Source organism: Gaeumannomyces tritici (genome assembly GCF_000145635.1).
Source record: "Gaeumannomyces tritici R3-111a-1 unplaced genomic scaffold supercont2.3, whole genome shotgun sequence".
Lineage (NCBI taxonomy): Eukaryota > Fungi > Ascomycota > Sordariomycetes > Magnaporthales > Magnaporthaceae > Gaeumannomyces > Gaeumannomyces tritici.
Window position 1 is genome coordinate 3,156,978 of NW_008804547.1, and position 17,502 is coordinate 3,174,479.

The 17,502-nt window shown below is 57.9% G+C and overlaps 5 protein-coding genes across 5 annotated transcripts; 3 read left to right on the forward strand and 2 right to left on the reverse strand.

The window, feature by feature from the left end:
* Positions 1 to 1,705: 1,705 nt before the first annotated feature.
* On the reverse strand, positions 1,706 to 6,633 carry GGTG_06179 (GTP cyclohydrolase II; the record flags this gene model as incomplete). Its single annotated transcript, XM_009223993.1, has 16 exons — positions 1,706 to 3,486; positions 3,572 to 3,920; positions 4,072 to 4,234; positions 4,473 to 4,502; positions 4,583 to 4,712; positions 4,813 to 4,895; positions 4,970 to 5,012; positions 5,099 to 5,154; positions 5,217 to 5,256; positions 5,341 to 5,410; positions 5,478 to 5,515; positions 5,595 to 5,638; positions 5,704 to 5,843; positions 5,925 to 5,994; positions 6,162 to 6,280; positions 6,353 to 6,633. The coding sequence occupies 15 exons, from the start codon at positions 6,631 to 6,633 to the stop codon at positions 3,887 to 3,889; spliced, it is 1,341 nt and encodes a 446-aa protein (XP_009222257.1). The 3' UTR covers positions 1,706 to 3,486; positions 3,572 to 3,886.
* Positions 6,634 to 7,871: 1,238 nt separating this feature from the next.
* GGTG_06180 (transcription elongation factor) lies at positions 7,872 to 10,412 on the forward strand. The gene is made up of 3 exons (XM_009223994.1): positions 7,872 to 8,233; positions 8,376 to 8,514; positions 8,603 to 10,412. The coding sequence occupies exons 1-3, from the start codon at positions 8,189 to 8,191 to the stop codon at positions 8,806 to 8,808; spliced, it is 390 nt and encodes a 129-aa protein (XP_009222258.1). The 5' UTR covers positions 7,872 to 8,188; the 3' UTR covers positions 8,809 to 10,412.
* Positions 10,413 to 10,852: 440 nt separating this feature from the next.
* Positions 10,853 to 15,322, forward strand: GGTG_06181 (hypothetical protein). Its single transcript, XM_009223995.1, has 2 exons — positions 10,853 to 14,051; positions 14,137 to 15,322. The coding sequence occupies exons 1-2, from the start codon at positions 11,538 to 11,540 to the stop codon at positions 14,413 to 14,415; spliced, it is 2,793 nt and encodes a 930-aa protein (XP_009222259.1). The 5' UTR covers positions 10,853 to 11,537; the 3' UTR covers positions 14,416 to 15,322.
* A 602-nt stretch (positions 15,323 to 15,924) lies between these two features.
* Positions 15,925 to 16,419, reverse strand: GGTG_06182 (hypothetical protein). Its single transcript, XM_009223996.1, has one exon. It carries the CDS (start codon positions 16,268 to 16,270, stop codon positions 16,094 to 16,096), a length of 177 nt encoding a protein of 58 aa, XP_009222260.1. The 5' UTR covers positions 16,271 to 16,419; the 3' UTR covers positions 15,925 to 16,093.
* Positions 16,420 to 16,458: 39 nt separating this feature from the next.
* On the forward strand, positions 16,459 to 17,410 carry GGTG_06183 (GTP-binding protein rhb1; the record flags this gene model as incomplete). Its single annotated transcript, XM_009223997.1, has 3 exons — positions 16,459 to 16,507; positions 16,738 to 17,006; positions 17,162 to 17,410. The coding sequence occupies 3 exons, from the start codon at positions 16,459 to 16,461 to the stop codon at positions 17,408 to 17,410; spliced, it is 567 nt and encodes a 188-aa protein (XP_009222261.1).
* Between the last annotated feature and the right edge of the window lie 92 nt (positions 17,411 to 17,502).

Here is a 17,502-nt window from a genome sequence, read left to right on the forward strand (position 1 = left end):
GGCCGCTTGGCCACGAGTTACGAGGGCCTGGCCAGGAGGCTAGACTTGCCTATCTGTTCGCCCGTGGAGTGGAGAGACGAGAGAGGAGGAGGATGCAGACAAGACTGCAGAGTCGCAGCGGCAAAGGCAAAATCGGACGCACCGAGAGTTCCGGAATTCCATCGATGCCGTGCCTTCAGCAGGAAACCGCCTGAATTGCGTCTTTTCTCTATGCGGCTTGCCCATCCCCTGTCTTCTGGGCGCTGCGAATGAAATCCATATGCCCTCCCCCATCATGGGGGACGGGTGGCCAAAAAGCCCGACCCTGCTGGCTGCTCTGGCAGGAGAGGGGGAGCACGGGTGGGAGAGCAGCTCGCGAGATGGACGAACCACAGACAACTTGTTTAGTGTGTTCCCAATCCGTAGTCATGATGTAAGTAACGCAGCCTTTTCCCTGGCACAGCACCATGCACCAACGCGGCGGTTTTGCTTTTTTCGTTTGCTTTTTTCCTTTTCCCTCATGTTGGCTTCTTCTTGCCAGCCCTTGCCGCAGGTTCCCGGAAGGCCTCGCGCGCGGAACAAGTTGTGCCACCATCCGGTGCTAGGGTCCGAGTAAGGGGGGAAACTTCTTTTTTTTTTCTTTTTTTCTCCGGGTTTGGTTGGGGAGCATTCGATGGGAGCTTGGGAGCTCCTCTCGGCTGCTGTTTTGCTGGCGTGCTGTGGCCCCGCGGATGACGCCGCTGTTTTGAAAGAGCATGCAGCGCTTCCCACTCGCAAAGGCAAATGCAGCCGAAAGCCTAAAGCGCAGCCACACACCTCATCGCTCCCACCCCGCCCAATTGGTTCTGATTCGGCCTGGACCAGCGCCTCCTCCTACTCCTCCTGTTGGCGCGCGCGGGGGCTTGCGCCTGCGTGTTGAGAACGAGTCGACCTCCTCGTCCATTGAGTCAATTCTTCCCAATGTCGGCCCATGGAGCGAGGGGGTGGGATCTGTACGTGGGGTGAATGAAGTCCGGGACCACGCGATGGAGGATTAATTCGCTCGGGATCACTCGGAATTTGTCTCTTTATTGCTCACGGGCGGCTCTCTTGCCCTCTCCTGATAAGGCTCGTGTGCGGCATTTTGCCTTGGGCGGGTTTATTTGTTTTTGTCTTGTTTTTATTTGACCTACCGAGCCACACAGCTTTGGCAGCAATCCGGCAACCCGACGTGCAACGTGGGCTTCTGCTTCTTGGTCAATCGCCTGTCTGGTTGGGCCGGTTGGCGTGGTGGCCGTCGCAGCGAGGCGGGGGTGGTCTCGCCCGGCTCCTCGAGGTCAGTCGTCTCTGCTGACAGCAGCCATCACAGCTCGATTCGGGAAAGAGATCAACGGTTCCCCCGCGCGGCTGCCGAGGAGCTATCTGTTTCCCCCATCGTATCTCTATCTGTGTCTTGTGTTGTTCTGGCCTCCCTCCCTGTCTCCCCAATCTCTCTTTGCTCGAGTCTCGGCTCATCCAGGCTGCCTCGAATTGCCCGATTAGGCTGGTGTGATTTATGACCACTGCCGAGCCCGAGGCGGCACGTTTTGACCCTAGTCTCACTCAGCAAAGACGGACGTGGGACAGTGGGAAGACAATGAGAGCTTGCCACGCAATTGGGTCGTGATGACTCCCCTGAACCCATGTTTGCGCGTCTTGGGGTCTGCCCTCTCTGGTGCGTTCCCAACCCACCAACTCTGAAATTGCCTTTTTTTTTTTCTTTTTTTTTTTCCTCCTTGGGCGACCAGTGAGCCCATTCCATGGAAAAACGTACTCCTGTTAGGAGAGGGCAAGCAAAGAGGAGATGCGCTCCAGCCCAGACAAGCCTAGCCCGAACCTAACCGGACGGATAAAGCCCAAATCCCCTAGCTCCATCGCACCGCGGATCCAGCGGCCGGAATGGCAACCCGTCCGCTCACTCGCCCTTACCTCCCCGCCCTGCCCTGCTTTTTTGTTACTTGTAGCAGAGACCTGCAGGACGGGCAGGCAGGTAGGGCCTCGTTGTCGTTGCGTCGGGCCGCTGGTGGAGGGGGGGACAACAAACACCACCAAAAAAAAGAAAGAAGGTAAAAAAAAAAAAAAGGCGCAAAACAACAGCAGCAACGTGGGCGGCGCACACGGGCAGGAGGCAAGGGAGAGGCGAGAAGCGAGAAATCACAGCCGGAGAGAAAAGACGATAGGCGGCCGAGGTGGGTTCCTGCACCTCGAAAGCCCGTGTGACGAGGGCTTTTTTTTTCTTTCTTCTTTCTTTTTTCTTTTTTTTTCCTCCCTGGTCTCTACCTATTCTTTTGACCTCATCGGACAGCAACGCTTCATGTAATGCGCCAGCCTGCGCATGCGTGAGCGCGCGTACGCAAGTACATGTAGAGTGGATGTAGCTTGGCTGCGTGGCTGCGGGGGTGCCGCCGCGGCAGGCCACTACCACGCACACACACATACACACAGCCCGGCCGGTTGGTCGGTCGGTCAAAGTCGGGTGCAGCGTCGTTTTTTGTCGACTGCTCATTGGCATCACACGTCTCCCCATCCCCCCCTCGGCAGGCACGCAGGCCTCCTCCTCTCCTGCCCAATGTGTCGGTAATGCAATTCCTTGTGCATGTACCATACGCCTCTGTGCTCCTTGTCTGGCCATGTCTGGATGCTGCCAACCTGCCGATTGCTCAATGACCTATCCACTTCAAGCGAGCGAGAGCCCTACTGTAGGGCACGCACGCACACAACACAACACAACACAACACACGCGCGCACATCAATCAGGTGGGGAGGGAGGGAGTGAACTGGCAAGTCGGACAAGATTTCGCAGCGAGCCGCTTTTCTGGCTTGCTCCTGCGAGATTGACTCGAGGGGCATGGATGGAACGGGAAGGGCGGCTCGGGCGGAAAAAAAGGGGCCCACGGGAACAACAGCCCCGAACGGCCACCCCCCAAGAGGAAAGACGGATGGAACGAGAAAGGGGCAAGATCGAAGTGAGAGCTGATAAATCGGGGAAAGTTTGGTGTGACGAAAGCGCAATCGATCAATACTAGGTAACCTGTACTCTCTCTCTCTCTCTTTGTCTATCTCGTTGGGACGCGCCACACAAAACCCCGCAACCTCCTTGCCCTTGTCCGGTCCAAATCGCTCACAGGACCTGAGACCGGTGAGGGCAAACATGCTGTCTGTATTATGTGTTGTTCCTTTCTTTGGTCGCAAAACGTGCTGCACCGACCTGGTCGCTTGTCCGTGTGCCGGCCTTACATTGGGTGGAGATAGCTTGGTTGCTGCCTTGACATCTCCAGTGGTGGAAGGGGGGAGTCATCTGTCCGTCTGACCGGTACCATCAAACAGCCGGAACACCAAGGCCGACAGCTCTCCCGATGGGAGAGGCCGTGGGCCAAGGACATTGAACCTCTCGGAGATCAAGGAACCGATTTGTCCGCTCGGGGAATCGTTCCTCCTGCCCCTTCCTCCCCCTCTGCTTTGCTGTCTCCACACGATCAGTGGTCGATGCTGTTGCACATGGTCAGCCTCGAGACGTTTGATTCGCCGCACCCCTTCGCCGCACGCCCTGGCAGTTAATAGGTTGGACACTCACTCTTCCCAGAGCCTGCCCTGGACCGACTGGAGCTCAGACTCCGTCATGCGGTGGCCGGTGGTAAAGTAACCTTGAACAGAGACTCGTGTTAGAGACAGAGAAACGAAGCCTTAAGAGGGGGTGCGACGGAAAGGCCTCTGTCGTACCGGCGTTGATCTTCGCATCAATCTCGACACGAGAGTCGGCGGGGATCCATGATTCCGGCAGCTCGACGCGCTCGTGGATCGGTATCCTACACCAACATCCGTCAGCACACCGGGTTCGGGTTGAGCAAAGAGGGGGATCGGCGATGTAAAGGCTGGCCTCCGCATTCACTCACCCTTGGCCCACGATGGCATCGTGTTTCATGCTGTGTAAATCCCGAACGTTAGCATCTGCCCGTCCCGCCGGCCAGCCACCCGAGCAGACACAGACATAGACACAAGCACAGGCACGCAGTCACGCAGGGACACAAATACAGTCAGCGCCGGGGTGGGAGGCACTGCCGTAATACGACGTACTTGCTCATGCTGAGCATCCTGTCGATCTTGGCGATGCCGAGCCAGTGGAGGATGTCAGGCATCAGCGCCTGGAATCGCATGTCCTTCACACCGGCTACGTTCTCGGTGCGCTTAAAGTAGTCCGACGCCCGGTCTTCGCCGCGCTTCCGCGCATTGTAGACAACTGTCGAGGGAGCACTCAGTCAGCGGCCATCTTTCTTACGGGAATACTTTCGACTCAAGCCAGCCCGGCTTCCGCCAGATCGCTCCTCAGTCGGGAAGCCGGAGTTTGTTTCGCAGAAATAATGGAGGACAAGGTCATGTGCAACATACGGTACTAAGAGGGGGTTGCGTCCTTGTCAGTACGAACTCCGAGTTTCAAGGAGATACCATAAGCGGGAAAGACCGCCGCCGCCGCGCACGTACCTTGGTGACCTCTCCCAATGCTCGTCCTGAGGTAGTATTGGTTGTTCGTGTCAGCGTCGCCGAGCCCGTGGCTACTCTCGAATCATGATGGACCGTTTCTGCGTACCCTCTTTGCGGAAGTAGATGACGACACCGCTGCCGCCGTTTTGGGCCTCCTTAACCGCCTCCTCGATGCCGAAGATGAGATACGGCCGGCAAGTGCAGATGTCGGACCCAAAGACATCGCTACCGTTGCACTGCGCACGGGTGGTTCCCCAAACTCCGGGTCAGACTATTTGTTTCTCCGCATCTAAAGCGCCGCGATCTTCATGAGAGAGGGCAATGCTTGTTCCTCACCTCGTCGTGGATTCGGAGTGCTAGCCGGGAATTCGGGTCGGACATTTTGGCAGGGTCGCCAAAGCAATACACAGTGAGGCCGCCTGAGACGGAACGAGGGAGCTGTTAGACTGATGCCGAAAGTGGTAGGTGCGGGGCTCTGTACGTGTGCACTTACCGATAGGCGGAAGAAAGAGCTTGATATCCCCACGGGTGATCAGCTGGAAAGTGTTTTCGGTCAGTGTCGTTCAATGATTGCTATCAGCCTGAGCTTGTGAATCTCTTGGAAACGATTTCCGATACTTGCCTCTGGGTAGCTTCCGCCCGTGTGCTCGAACAGCGAGCGCCTCAGGGTGCCCTCGTCTACGTCATGTCAGCTGCGGTCGACCCTGTAGATGGCACCACTACATGGCCACAAAACATACCAATTCCAAATCGCTCTGCAACTCCTGGGAGGTACCAGACCTAGAAATGAGCTGCGTTAGGAGGCAAAGTCCGGGTACGGTCGCTTTGTTGCCATTGATGGATTGTCCGTTCAACACAACTTACAGGTTCGACAGCGAACTTAGTGACAGCAAGCTCGCCTTCCGCGTTGAGGCATACTTTGCCGTCTGGGACTCTAGAACAGAACACATGGAGGTTAGTAGTGCTTGTGGTGCCTCTAGCCCAGTCGGTGAATGCCTTACAGTCTTCCACTACGAACGCTCTCTTCCAGCTCAGGAAGCTGTGTATCGCATGGTCATCGCACATTGTCAGCTAACTTATATGAACATATAGGATGTCTTACGTTCGAGCAAGCATACCTTCATGTGGGCCTTGGTGATGGCGATAGTCGGGCGGATATCGACTGGACGTCCCAGACACATGGTCAGCGGTCGAAATATCGCACGTGCAGGAAGGCGGTTATCGTACCATTTTCGTTTGCGATAACATCCATGAACAGAAACGGAGCAAGATGCCCCCAAGGGTCCATGGCCACAATCTTCTTCGGATCGCCCCACTGAGGAAAGGGGCCGATTTCAGCCGCCGGCTCTGTGTTGGTGAAGTCGGGCCTGCCAGTTGCTTGTTAGCCTTGACTGTGTGAAGAAGCCCAGGGGCTTGTCGTTCAAGGAGGAAGACACGGATTGACAAACCTGTGATCGGTCTTGAGCTCCTTGCTCGCAAGAGCCAGGGCGTAATAGATGGCATATCCACCACCATGGGCTTTTGTGTTTCAAAGCGGGTTATCTCATGTTAGCAATCCTCCAACCAGCAGCCATCACGCCTGAGCTTTTGGGTGATTGTGTACCTCCGATGGCTATTCTACGAGTTAGCGGCTATCACGATCCAATTGGGCGAGAAGATGGGGGTTACTGTGACAGCAGACATACCATTACGTCTCCGGATGGTGCTTGAGCTCCTGGACACCACGATTGGGCCTCTCTTGGCGGCATCGCCGGCTCCCCAGTTCATAGGAATGGGGTTGATGCCAATCTGCTTAGGGTACGTGCTGTCAAGGAGAAGTGGAAATCGTGAGCCTACGGCTTGCATACACGGGATCAACCAGGGCACACAAGCTCACGTCAGGATGATGCGCGACGTGAAGGAGGACTTGGGGCTCGAGGAAGAGCCGGCGTCACGCTCCGTGGCGGCGTCGGCGGCCAGCAGCGGCGGGGTCTGGGCGAGGCCGGACGGGCCGGGCGGGCTGGCCGAGAGGCTCTTGTCGGCCCCCTTTGATAGCAGGGCAGTGCGGTCGCCCAGCTCGATGGCGGCGAGCAGGCGGGCCTGGTCCTCCTGCATCTGCTTGAGGACCTCCATCACCTGGTCCATGCCGGCACCGGAGGCCGAACCATCGGCGGCCATGTTGGTATTGTTGTTGGCGAAGCGGCTGCTTCGGCAGAGCTAGGAATGATGAAGGAATACGTGGATACAAAGGTAAACAGAGCTTCTTCTGTGGGTAGGTATCAGGTAGAGATGCTGAAGTCAAGGAGAGCGTTGTTGATACCCGATATCACAAGCTGTCACGCGGGACGACGAGGGGGTTCTAGGCAATGCGGACTGTGGAGACGGAGCTGCTTGCAGCTGGCCAGCCAATGCGAGGGACGTGGAAGCTTATTGGGGAGTGGGAGGGGGGGGCTTTGAGGGGCCGGGTTGGCTGACAGTCGGTGCTGTGTTTCAGTTGGAATTCGATTTGCTAGCAACCCAAGTTGACACGCACAGGAGCGGTGGGAGGCAGAAGGGCTCTCTGTCTTCTACCCTTCGTTGGGCTTAGGCGCTTGCGCAAGACGGCTACCATGACTAACGGATAAGGGCCACCAACCGTCTGCCAGCCACGACAGCGCCGATGCGGAGCCCGCGTGCTCGCACAGTTCGGGCTTGTCCACCGCCGCTTCGGGCACTCAGAAAACACCAAACAAAGGCGGGCATGCGGGAAGCCAGCCAGAATTTACTGTCCATGTGACTGCTCCTCGTCGGGGGGCCGTGCCTAGTAGCCCTTTGTGTTGGGATCTAACCCTGCAGTCAAGCCTGGTGCAAGTGGCCGCCACCAGGCAGCTCCCGTCCCTCACCGCGTCCCCAACAGGAGTGACGCCAGACGCTGGGACCCGGTGCTGCCCGCCGGGAGCCTGCCGGAGCATCCGTCTGTCGGCCCAGCCAAGGCTTATCAAGCAGCATAGAGGCACGTCGGCGGGGGGCGAGATAGCGGAGGTGGAGTGCTATGGATGGTCTTTGCAGGCCAAAATATGGGGTAACACGGGATGGAAGTTGGCACTGTTGGAATGAATTGAGACGGTGCAGACTGACGGAGTGCGCCTGGGCTGAAGCGCATTCCCCACTGTCTGGCTTTGTGATGAGTCTGGATGCCGATCAAGCCTTGTAGAATCCAATATTGGGGCATGCACGCAGGCTATCTGAATTAAGCGGGCTTGCCTGTATCATATGTTCCCTTCTTTCGCTGGTTCCGGGCTTCGGTATGCAATTGAATCCAGTCTAGCGGGCTGTGGGCACACGGCACCTGTCGACGGGTACCTGTAGGCTGTCGGTGTGCGGTGAAAGGTACCTCGCGTCCTGCCCCGCCAACGTCAGCCGTGGACGTGTGATGGACCCAGAGCTCCGACTGCACGGCGCACAGGGCTTCGCTCCAGCGAATAGATTTGCAGCGTTTCGAGAGCCCTGCCTCTTATCTGCACAGCCTGCCAGGCCCTCCATCTCGTCCGTTTGCGCTCGACAACGACTCGCGACCGAACGGCCGCATCGCCTTCATTGCGCAGAGCAGCCCTTGCCATCTTATCGTCAACCGACATTTTAATATTCTCCATACGGGCCAGCAAGTGTTACGTCCTATACAGGAGACCCAGATACAAAAAACCCAGTGCGCTTCCACTCCCTCCAACCCAGCAAACGGCATTTACAATCCAACATGGGCAAGCGCAAGAGCTCCAGCAAGCCGCAGGCGAAGAAGAAGGTGAGCCGCAAATCCCAGATGCGCCGCGGTCGGGTCTTGGGGCGCTTGCGCGCCGACGCAGCACCAAAGCCTTGCATGCACAACCTACGTGTCCCCTGGACCGCCCGCGGCTAACCCTGACCTTGCACGCGTCCGCGCACAGAGAGACCCTCTCCCGACATCCTTCACTTGTCTCTTTTGCAACCATGAGAAGTCGGTTGACGTCAAGCTCGATAAGAAGCTGGGCATAGGCCAACTGGAGTGCAAGATCTGCGGCCAGAGATTCCAATGTGGCATCAACTGTACGTTTTCCCTCCCCACGCAGTGTCCGTCCCATCGTCTTTTGGCGCCGACGTTATTTCCGTGCGCTGACGTGCTCGTGCAATCCAGATCTATCCGCCGCAGTGGATGTATACGGGGAGTGGGTTGATGCCGCCGATGCCGTCGCGCAAGGTGCCAACCCCGATTCCCGAGGCGCCGGCGCCAGCTCCAGCCGCCCCAAGCCAGCGGCGAGCAAGTACGTAGACGACGATGGCGACGACAGGAACAGATATACGGGAGATGGCATCGTGGCCGATGATGACGAGTACGACTGAGGAATCACGCGCGCCCTCTTTGCCTCCCCTTGCTATCATGGGGGGCTGCCGACTCGAAGCGAGCTACACTGGGTTGAGAAGATGGCGACTCACACCACACGCTTCCCGCGCAAACGATCAATCTACAGCCGCCCACATACACTGCCCGTTTCGTCCTCGTCAAGCGTGCAACGGTAATTAAGGATTGGTTGACAGCTACTGCTGGACGAGACGGGTCTCGCCTTTGGAAAGGAAGGGCGGATGCCACCCGGTGACGCCAGGATTCTCCTCCGTCACATTGTATAAAACCTGTCGCCAAAGTCGCCGAGGCCAGGGATGATATAGCTGCAGCGGTAGAGTGGGGGGTTCCCGTCAGTTTTGCATTTCTAGCGTTGCGTGCTACAGCGGCCGACGGGAGCGGGACGGGGGTGTTTGAGGCAACGAAGGGGACGACGGACTTTTTCTCGTCCAGCCCCTGGTCAACAAAGGCCGTCACAACCCTGACGCTGGGGAACTTGGTCGCAAAGTTCTCGATGCCCTCGGGGCTCGCAATCAGATTCAAAAATAGAATCCTCTCCTCAGGGACGCCGCGGGACTTGAGAACGTCGACAGCCATTATCGCGGAGCCGCCTAAACAAGTGTTTCCCTCGCCGTGTGAGCCGAGTTTGCTCCGGGTGCCCGCCGATGCCTGCCTGAGATCTACGCTCCAGGCGAGAGGGGGAGGGGGTGTTTGATGTGGACCGACCTGTAGCGAACATGGGGTCCAGAAGCAGCACCCATCGGCTCGCAATGTCTTCGGGGAGCTTGTCGTAGAAGAGCTTGGGCGTGGCCGTCTCCTCGTCGCGCTGGATGAGGATCTTGCCGATCCTAACGGAGCGGCAACAGTCCCGGAGGCCCTGCTCCATGGCCTCGCCGGCCCTCATGATGGAGACGCCACAGATCTTACCCTGGAACATGAGGCCGGCGTAGGAGCGACCGACGGGGGTGGTGACGGTGTGCTCGACCGTGGGCAGGTGGTTTAGGCCCTCCTCCACAAGCAGACGAATAATCCTGTTTGAGTAGAAGATGAAGTCTCCTCGGTCCGTCTTCTTATCGCGGATGATGCTGTATTTCCTCTCACCCGGCCCTCCCCGTCTCCCGCGTCAGCATCCAGCTCCTTGCAGCAGCCGGGACGGGACCGAGAAAAGGGGAAACGACGCACGTGAGCAGGGCGATGAGCTGCGGGGTCTGCGGTAGGATGGTGACATTCTCGAATTTGACGCCCGTCGACACGGTGGCCGTCGGCTTCTGGCTTTCCGGCTGGTAGCCGGGTCCTACACACTGCGTGGGCGGCTCGGCTGGCGGCATGGTGGTGGGCTGGGCGCGCTGCGGATAGGAGCACAGGGAAGCGGGAAGCAGTCTGGCGGGAGAAGGAAGAAAAAGGCGGGAGTACTATCCAGGTTGAACTGTGCGGGGTGGAGAATGGAGCGGATATAATAATAGGAATGGGAATACTGTAGAAGAATGGGCCTCGTGATGCAAAGAGGGAACGGACTTGGTCGATGGGCACAAAAGAAGACTACAGATCGGAAGGCACGCGACAGGGCGGCTGGTCTACAAAGCTGAGAGCTTGAATTTATTTCCCTCCCTCCATCCGACATGGGCCGTCGACTGGAGCGCCCTATCGCAGGTGGCGGGCACAGGCGCACGTAGGTGGAAGGTCTGGACGACGCCCCGCATTTGCGTGTCGTGGCGGCCGCCCGATATGCGCCCCCGGTATTGGAATTGCAGTCAGCCCGATTCTGCGCAAAGCTAAACAACCCCAGTTCGCATGGTGGGAGCCGGAGGCGTGGTAGGTGTGTGCTCGACGGCCGGCCCTCCTTGCACCGTGATTGAACGGCCTGGCTCCATCAACCAAAGTCAACCAAGGCCGGGAACGGGGTCCTGCGCCGGACAGCCATCCAACCAGAACGAGAACAGATCTCGGCCATCATGCAGGGCACTGCAGGCCCAGGGGGTGCTACTGGATGCAGTTGGTTCTCTGCAAACAGCTGCCATTGAGTACCTCTAGGCGCCTATCGAGGTAGGGATATCCCTCACTTGTCTGCTGTTTTCGTGACTGTTGGGAGCGAGTGATATTCATGTTTCCAGCACCCTGGCCCCTTCCCTATGAAGTTGCCCACTCCAATTGACTCGGCCTCTGGAGAGTACCTCGGCGGGGCTTGTGGCTTCTGTGGGGCGGGCTGGTGGTGGTGCTGGAAGGCTGGGTTGGAGGGCTGAGCTGATCCGTTTCTGGACACACCACCGGCACAGGAACGACAGTCCACATCCGGCCGAAACAAGCAACAACGCCCTCAACGGCGACGGCGACATGTGCATTCAACACTGACCGGATGCCATTCTGCCAAGAATCTTGCGCTTCACATCACAAACCCGCTACCGCTCATCACACCTGGCTCCATCGCTACCTCCCAACGCCCGACGCTTCCCCCTTTCGCCGCAACCCGACTTCTTTGATTACAGCACCGCCAATCACACGCGCCGCCTTCTTGGATCCTTCATCGCGTCTGAACCAACAACGGCCGCGAGCTTCCGGCACGACCGTGACCACTGCGCGTGGCCCTCGAAAATACCCCCGCGATAGCTCCGCATTGCGCCGTATCGACTCCTATCTCACAGCTGAATCGAGATCCAGCGAGACCACGAGCGCCACACCGACATTGCATTCCTTCTTCACCTAGTCGCTGAGGGGAGGCCCCGGAACAATAAAGATGATGTCAGCCGGCGCCGAGGTTGGGGTGGCGCCCAAACGGAGGGCTGCTGCAACTTATGGCAGGAACAAGCCTCGGAACGGCCTCTCGAGCGCGGCCGAGTCCGCGGCAAGTTCATCTAGAGATACAGCTGCCAGCCAACCAGAAAATACGAAACCGAGAACCCACGACCGGAATGCGCCCGCGCGAACCGCATCTTCAGCTCAATCCAAGGAGACCGAGAAGAGTCAAGAGACTGCGCGAAAGAACGCATCGGGTGTGCAAGCGAAACTATCGAGCTCCGGCTTTGTCGTGGGCGCCGGAAAGGAAACAGAAACCGCAAAAATGGCACAGGACCCCAAACTGCCTATGAAGCGGAAGTCTACGCAGCAGCCTGTGGCGCGTCTGCCCAAGAAGCAGCGCTCGTCCAGTCCCGACCCATACGCCTTCCCGGGTGACCTCGAGGATGAACGACCGAAGGCGACGAGGGAAAAGACCGCACCGCTCGGCACCAAGAAGCGCCCCGCCCGTCTCTCTCCTCCCGGAGTCAGCAGCAGCTCCGCCCCGACCCCGGTCATCACGGCGGCCCCCGCCAAAACTCCGCGGAAGTCAGTGCCTGTTCGACCTCCCCGAAAACTGAAGCCTCCTCCAACCGAACCGCCCATCGCGGTATCTGGTGCGCCTGAGCCTGTCGCTGCCGAGGAATCTATGGATAGGATGAAAGATGGCCCGATGCGAAGGTCCAGCCCTGAAAAGAGGTCCCAGCCGCTTGTTGTCCAAGAGGCTATTGCCAAGGAAGTGGTAACGCGGAGGAGGAGTCCAGAGAAGATGCAGGTTGAGCCTCCGCCTGCAACCGATGCTGTTCCTCCTCCGAAGGTCTCAGTGGCCAGGGTTGCTTCCACCGACAGGCCGACGGCGATGCTTCCTACACGGCGCAAGCTTGCTCCTTCGGATGGCGAGCAAGGCACAAAAGTCCCGCCTGTCAAGCGGAGGCCACGACTTATAGACGCCTTGACTGCGCAGGCCGAACAGAGCCCGTCGTCATCGTCATCCTCCTCTGAGTCTGAGGACGAGTCTGATGTCGAGCAGACACCGGCATCCAGTTGTCCCCAAGGCATCGAAACCCCAAACGACATGGGAGGCTCTGGCTACGGCTCCACGCCGGCGAGTGAGACGCCGAGGCCACGAACATTCGCACGCCAGGTCTCGATGCCTCGGAAGCCAGGGCTGAAGTACACCTACAGCCAACAGCGCACAATGCTTGCTGATGATTTCATGAGCGGTCTCGACTCTGACAAGGCCGAGGAGATGGCGCTGTCACAGCCGCTTCTGGAGGTACCCAGTCTGGCGAAAGACAGTGCCTTCGACTTTGATGACGGGCTTGTTGAGGACGCCTCCACGTCGGGCGCCGTCAGGAGCCTACACGAGCTACGAAAGGCCGGTGCGAATAACAGAACCACTGATGAGATGAACGATATCCTGGACAGGGTCGGCGTGCCTACAGCGAAGCCTTCTGCTGGCCGGAGGGATGCGCTGCTCGAGATGGCGCAAAAATCTCAGCAAAAGACCTTCCGGCGCCAATTCTCGGATCATCACAATGCCACGCCCACCCTCCTCAAAGGCATTGGCGGCGAGACCGACCCTATCGCGGGCTATCTGATGGCCGCCGTCCTACTCATCTTTCTGGAATCGGCCACCTCCTCCAACCTCACACGGCAGCTCCCCTTTGAGGACCTGGCACAACTCATCGACCTCCTCCTCTCCCTGGACACGGATATTGCCGTGCTTGCAAAGGAAAGAAAGAGTAACATGTCCAAGTTTGCGCAGAGAGACCTGGCTGGCGTCAAGTCCTGCTTGCTCCAGCTGAAAATATGGGACGGCGCCCAACTCATAGTGTTGCCCCCACGAACGCTGGCGCTCAAGTGCCTACATCTGATAATGCAGCAATCCATGGTGGAGGACCTGGGTGACCTTTTCTCCACCTCGGTCACGGCCAAGGTCTTTGGCTGCTTGGAATCTGCTGCAGAGAACCGGACTTCCCAGAGCTGGGACTTCCCCAAGCAACCAGAGTCGCTGGACTTGTTCCTGGCGCTCTCTCTGCTGCATAAGTACTCCGTTTTTGCCATGCAGACAAGCGCCGGGGCGGTATGGAACAAGAAACACCTGCCGGTTGTTGCCAGGATCCTGGAGACGTCAATGACACACAGACCAGAGCAGCTGGGCGAGCTGGAGATGCTAGTGCTGAAGCTCACGCTCAACACGGCAAACAACAACCAGGCGGCGCTCAGCCTGTTCTTGGAGAAGAGCATCCTTCTTGAGCTAGCCCGTGGGGCTTGCAGTGCCTTCGATGAGGTGATGCAGGCTCTTGCCGCGGGCTCGTTCGTCCGGACCGTCCTTGAAGCTCTGGTTCTGATCCTCGGCGTCATGATCAACCTTTCCGAGCACGGAGAGTCTGCCGGGCGGACCCTTGACGGGTCCGAGGCGCTGGACCGGTTCACTGACTTCTTTCTGCGCTATCGCTCCAGGACAGCAGAGGTGAGTGAGACGACAGGGATGCTTTAGGGTGATAGTATTGTGTGAAGCACGCCGTAACTGACCGGTTTTTGTTTTCTTGATGCAGGCCGACTCGGAGGAGAAAACGCATATCAACGTGGCCTTTGGCTATCTGTCGGTGCTTCTCGGGTACCTTTGCCACTACGACCCCATCAGGAAGAGATTCGAGGCGCTCAACCCTGGCAGCGGCCTGGAGCCGCTTATGAACTCGATCCAAGAGTTTGCCGTGCTTCACGAGAAGAACGAGGCTGCAGCTGCCGAATCAACCGGGGCCGAGGACGGCAACGGTGGCAGCTCTCGCCGGCTGCGGGCCTTGGCCGACCGGCTGGCACGCTTGCGACGGTGACGATAACGACTACGATGATCACTACAGCGAGAGAGTGATATTTTATGATTCTTTCCCCATGGCGACGAATCAGCTCGCAAGTTCACGGTCGAGACTGGACCGGTTGATTTCATTGACTGGCTGGCAGAGGCAAAATGCTGTGTCACGATAGACCCCCTTGGAGACATTGCCCTTTGAACCTGCTGATGAAGGATCGACTCGGATGATTACTATTACTGTCTATTATTACCACATCTTATCGACACATCCTTGGCCCATTCGCGATGCTTTCACTCTTCAAGCCTCCTGCCTCGCCATATTTGGAACTTTTACTTTCCCTTCTTCGTCCACTTCTTAAACTGCTTTCTCGGGCAAGTAGGATTCCTACCCTGTTGCATAGACGTATGGACATCTTAGCAGCGGCGTTTTTCACATATCACAGTCTATCTTTACAGCTACGCAATGTACATACGCATATCTTTTGGAGGGTTGAGGGGTGGTTAGGGGCGGCTCCTCGATAGAGAGGACACCGTACTCCTCGTGGGGACCGGTTGATGGCGTGGGCGGGGAGATGGGTTCGAAAGGCAGGAAAAGGACGAGTAAACACGAATGATACACTGCTGGTGGTACGCATCGCCGCTTCGGAACCGTCCCGTAAGCAAAGCAGATGCAGCCTGTGGGCCGTGAGCTGTCCGATGTCGAATCGGCTTGCACGCATGTCGCCTGCGCTGCATGCGCCGTCACACACAGACGGGCCCGGCTTGGACACCAGCTTATGTAGGCACGGTAGGTACATGTAAGTGGTGTGCTTTGACTCTATGGTAATTTGTCAGGGCTTGACCAAGATAAAATGCATATGCCTCACTGGCAGGTGGAAAATCGGTTAAAGGCTTTCTATCTAGACGAAGGAAGAGAGTATTAAACTGACACAATAACCGATCCTGCCTCGACGGACGGAAGCTATGGTTGAGGTGACATGGGGTGCCACATCGGGGCGTGTCCGAGTGCTTCCCCGGCGCGGTCGGAGGCAACATGGCCGAGAGGGGGAGGGTTCCATCCATGATGCAATCAATTCCAGTGGTTAAGTGGAGGGGTGGATGGGATGCGTGTGTGTTCCAGAAAGGTCTGGCTGGTTGGCACCCTCCACCCGTTCGGTTTTGGCAGGAGGAAATGTTGCAGCGCCGGCCGGAGCCGCAAACCTTTTGGCGATTTTCATGTGCCACGGCTAACAAAAGTGTGTCTATTGTTTGGCAGCGGCGGCGGCGGGCGCAGTACCCTCCACTGCAGCCGTCTGTGTTTGCTTTTTGCTTTTGCTTCCAGGCTCTCGTCCTCGACTCCCTGCACCAGACGGCAGTCAATCCCAAGCTTACCTTGCATTCTATGGGGCGGTGGGAGTGAAGCACCGAAGCTGCCCGCAGAGCAGGTCCACCCACCACGCGCGCTTTAGCTAATGGGGTTCTCCCTGCCCGCCCGCACCCCTGTGCTTCACAGGCGGGACCTAGCACGGGCAGAGACCCGACGGGCGACGGGCTTCCTCAATCGAAGGTGTAACTCCCGCAGGCGGCGCGCCCACCCAGCTCACTCCACAAGCTTAAGGGGTCGTGTTTGCAACTCTTTTTTTTTGTTTTTGTTTTTTTGGCTTTCTGTTCTTGCTCCCTCTTCATTTGTTCCCAAAGTTGCTGCGTCTTTGCTATTTATCCTATGCTTCGGTACAACCTGCAGCCTTAGCCAGCAGCGCGAAATCGTCAAAGTACGGGCTCAACCTGTCCCCTGACGAACAGTCGAGAGCCGAGGTCGGAACCTGTGCTTCTTCCCCAGCGACTAGAGCTTCCTTCGCGACGGGCAGCGCCTTTCGCCTCCCCTCAGCTGACCGCATCTCGTCGCCCACCACCACCACCTGCCCAAATCACAAAACCTCGCTCAGCTCGATTGGACCTGATCGAAGCCCAGGCTTCTGCTCCAATCACACACAAGCGAACCCAGGCCAGGAGCATTGGGAGACCCAACCTACCAAACCGATCCTCGCGCCCCCCACCACTCCCGCGCGGCAATACAACGGCAAAGATGCCGACCAAACAAAGGAAGATTGCGATTGTTGGGAGTCGCTCGGTGGGTGAGTGCTGCGCCCCGCCATTCCCCAAGTCCGCTCCTGGTGGAGGTGGCCCCGGTCAGGCCAGCGTCGGACAAAACGGTGCTCGAATACTCGGGGAGGGAAGGGAAATAATGCTGAACCGGAGCGGGCATGGTGCCGTTGAGTCTCTCGGGCAGGTGGCGGTATGCCACGTGAACGACGAGCAACATGCTGATTGCGCACTATCCTCCCGACCTCCCATTGCGGAACAGGCAAATCCTCGCTAGCGGTCCAATTTGTCGACGGTCATTTCGTCGAGAGCTACTATCCCACCATCGAAAACACCTTTAGTAAAGAGATCAGGTTCAAGGGGCAGGACTTCATGACCGAGATCGTCGACACTGCTGGCCAGGACGAGTACAGCATTCTGAACTCCAAGCACTTCATCGGCATCCACGGCTACATGATTGTCTACTCGGTCTCGTCTCTAACATCCTTTGAGATGGTGAGGACCATCCGGGACAAGATCATTCACCACCTGGTCAGTATAGCTCTCTTCCCCGGGCACCCCGGTTCGACCCGAGCCCCTACTGGCGGCGTTGCCGTGTCAAGGTCCGACCGTCTTCTATCCCAGCCCAGCAGGCTAATCGTCGCCCTCTTCCCACGTGCGTGGGGGAGACGGACGACAAACAACAGGGTGTGAGCGAAAACGACGTTCCCATCGTCATCGTGGGAAACAAGAGCGACTTGAGGCCGGAGCAGCGCCAGGTCAGCCCTGCCGACGGACAGGCGCTTGCCAACGAACTCAAGTGCGGCTATACGGAGGCCAGCGCTCGCTACAACGAGAATGTGGCCAAGGCCTTTGAGCTGATGATCTCGCGCATCGAGAATACGCCCACCGGGAGCGAAGCCGTGAGTGGCACCAAAAGCTGCCACGTCATGTGAGGCGCAAGTGAAGGTCCCTGACAGCCGAGACGACTGTCGGGGTTGTGGAGAATTTCGAATCGGATGGGTAGACGGAGGAAGTTGGAGGAGAT

What these genes read in the sequence shown, in the direction of transcription:
- GGTG_06182 (XM_009223996.1), bottom strand. Translation starts at nt 16,270, where the DNA reads ATGCGGTCAGCTGAGGGGAGGCGAAAGGCGCTGCCCGTCGCGAAGGAA.
- GGTG_06181 (XM_009223995.1), top strand. Translation starts at nt 11,538, where the DNA reads ATGATGTCAGCCGGCGCCGAGGTTGGGGTGGCGCCCAAACGGAGGGCT. An exon ending in ATCGCTCCAGGACAGCAGAG is followed by an intron (nt 14,052 to 14,136) that starts GTGAGTGAGACG and finishes TTCTTGATGCAG; the next exon opens with GCCGACTCGGAGGAGAAAAC.
- GGTG_06180 (XM_009223994.1), top strand. Translation starts at nt 8,189, where the DNA reads ATGGGCAAGCGCAAGAGCTCCAGCAAGCCGCAGGCGAAGAAGAAG. An exon ending in AGCCGCAGGCGAAGAAGAAG is followed by an intron (nt 8,234 to 8,375) that starts GTGAGCCGCAAA and finishes GTCCGCGCACAG; the next exon opens with AGAGACCCTCTCCCGACATC. An exon ending in ATTCCAATGTGGCATCAACT is followed by an intron (nt 8,515 to 8,602) that starts GTACGTTTTCCC and finishes CGTGCAATCCAG; the next exon opens with ATCTATCCGCCGCAGTGGAT.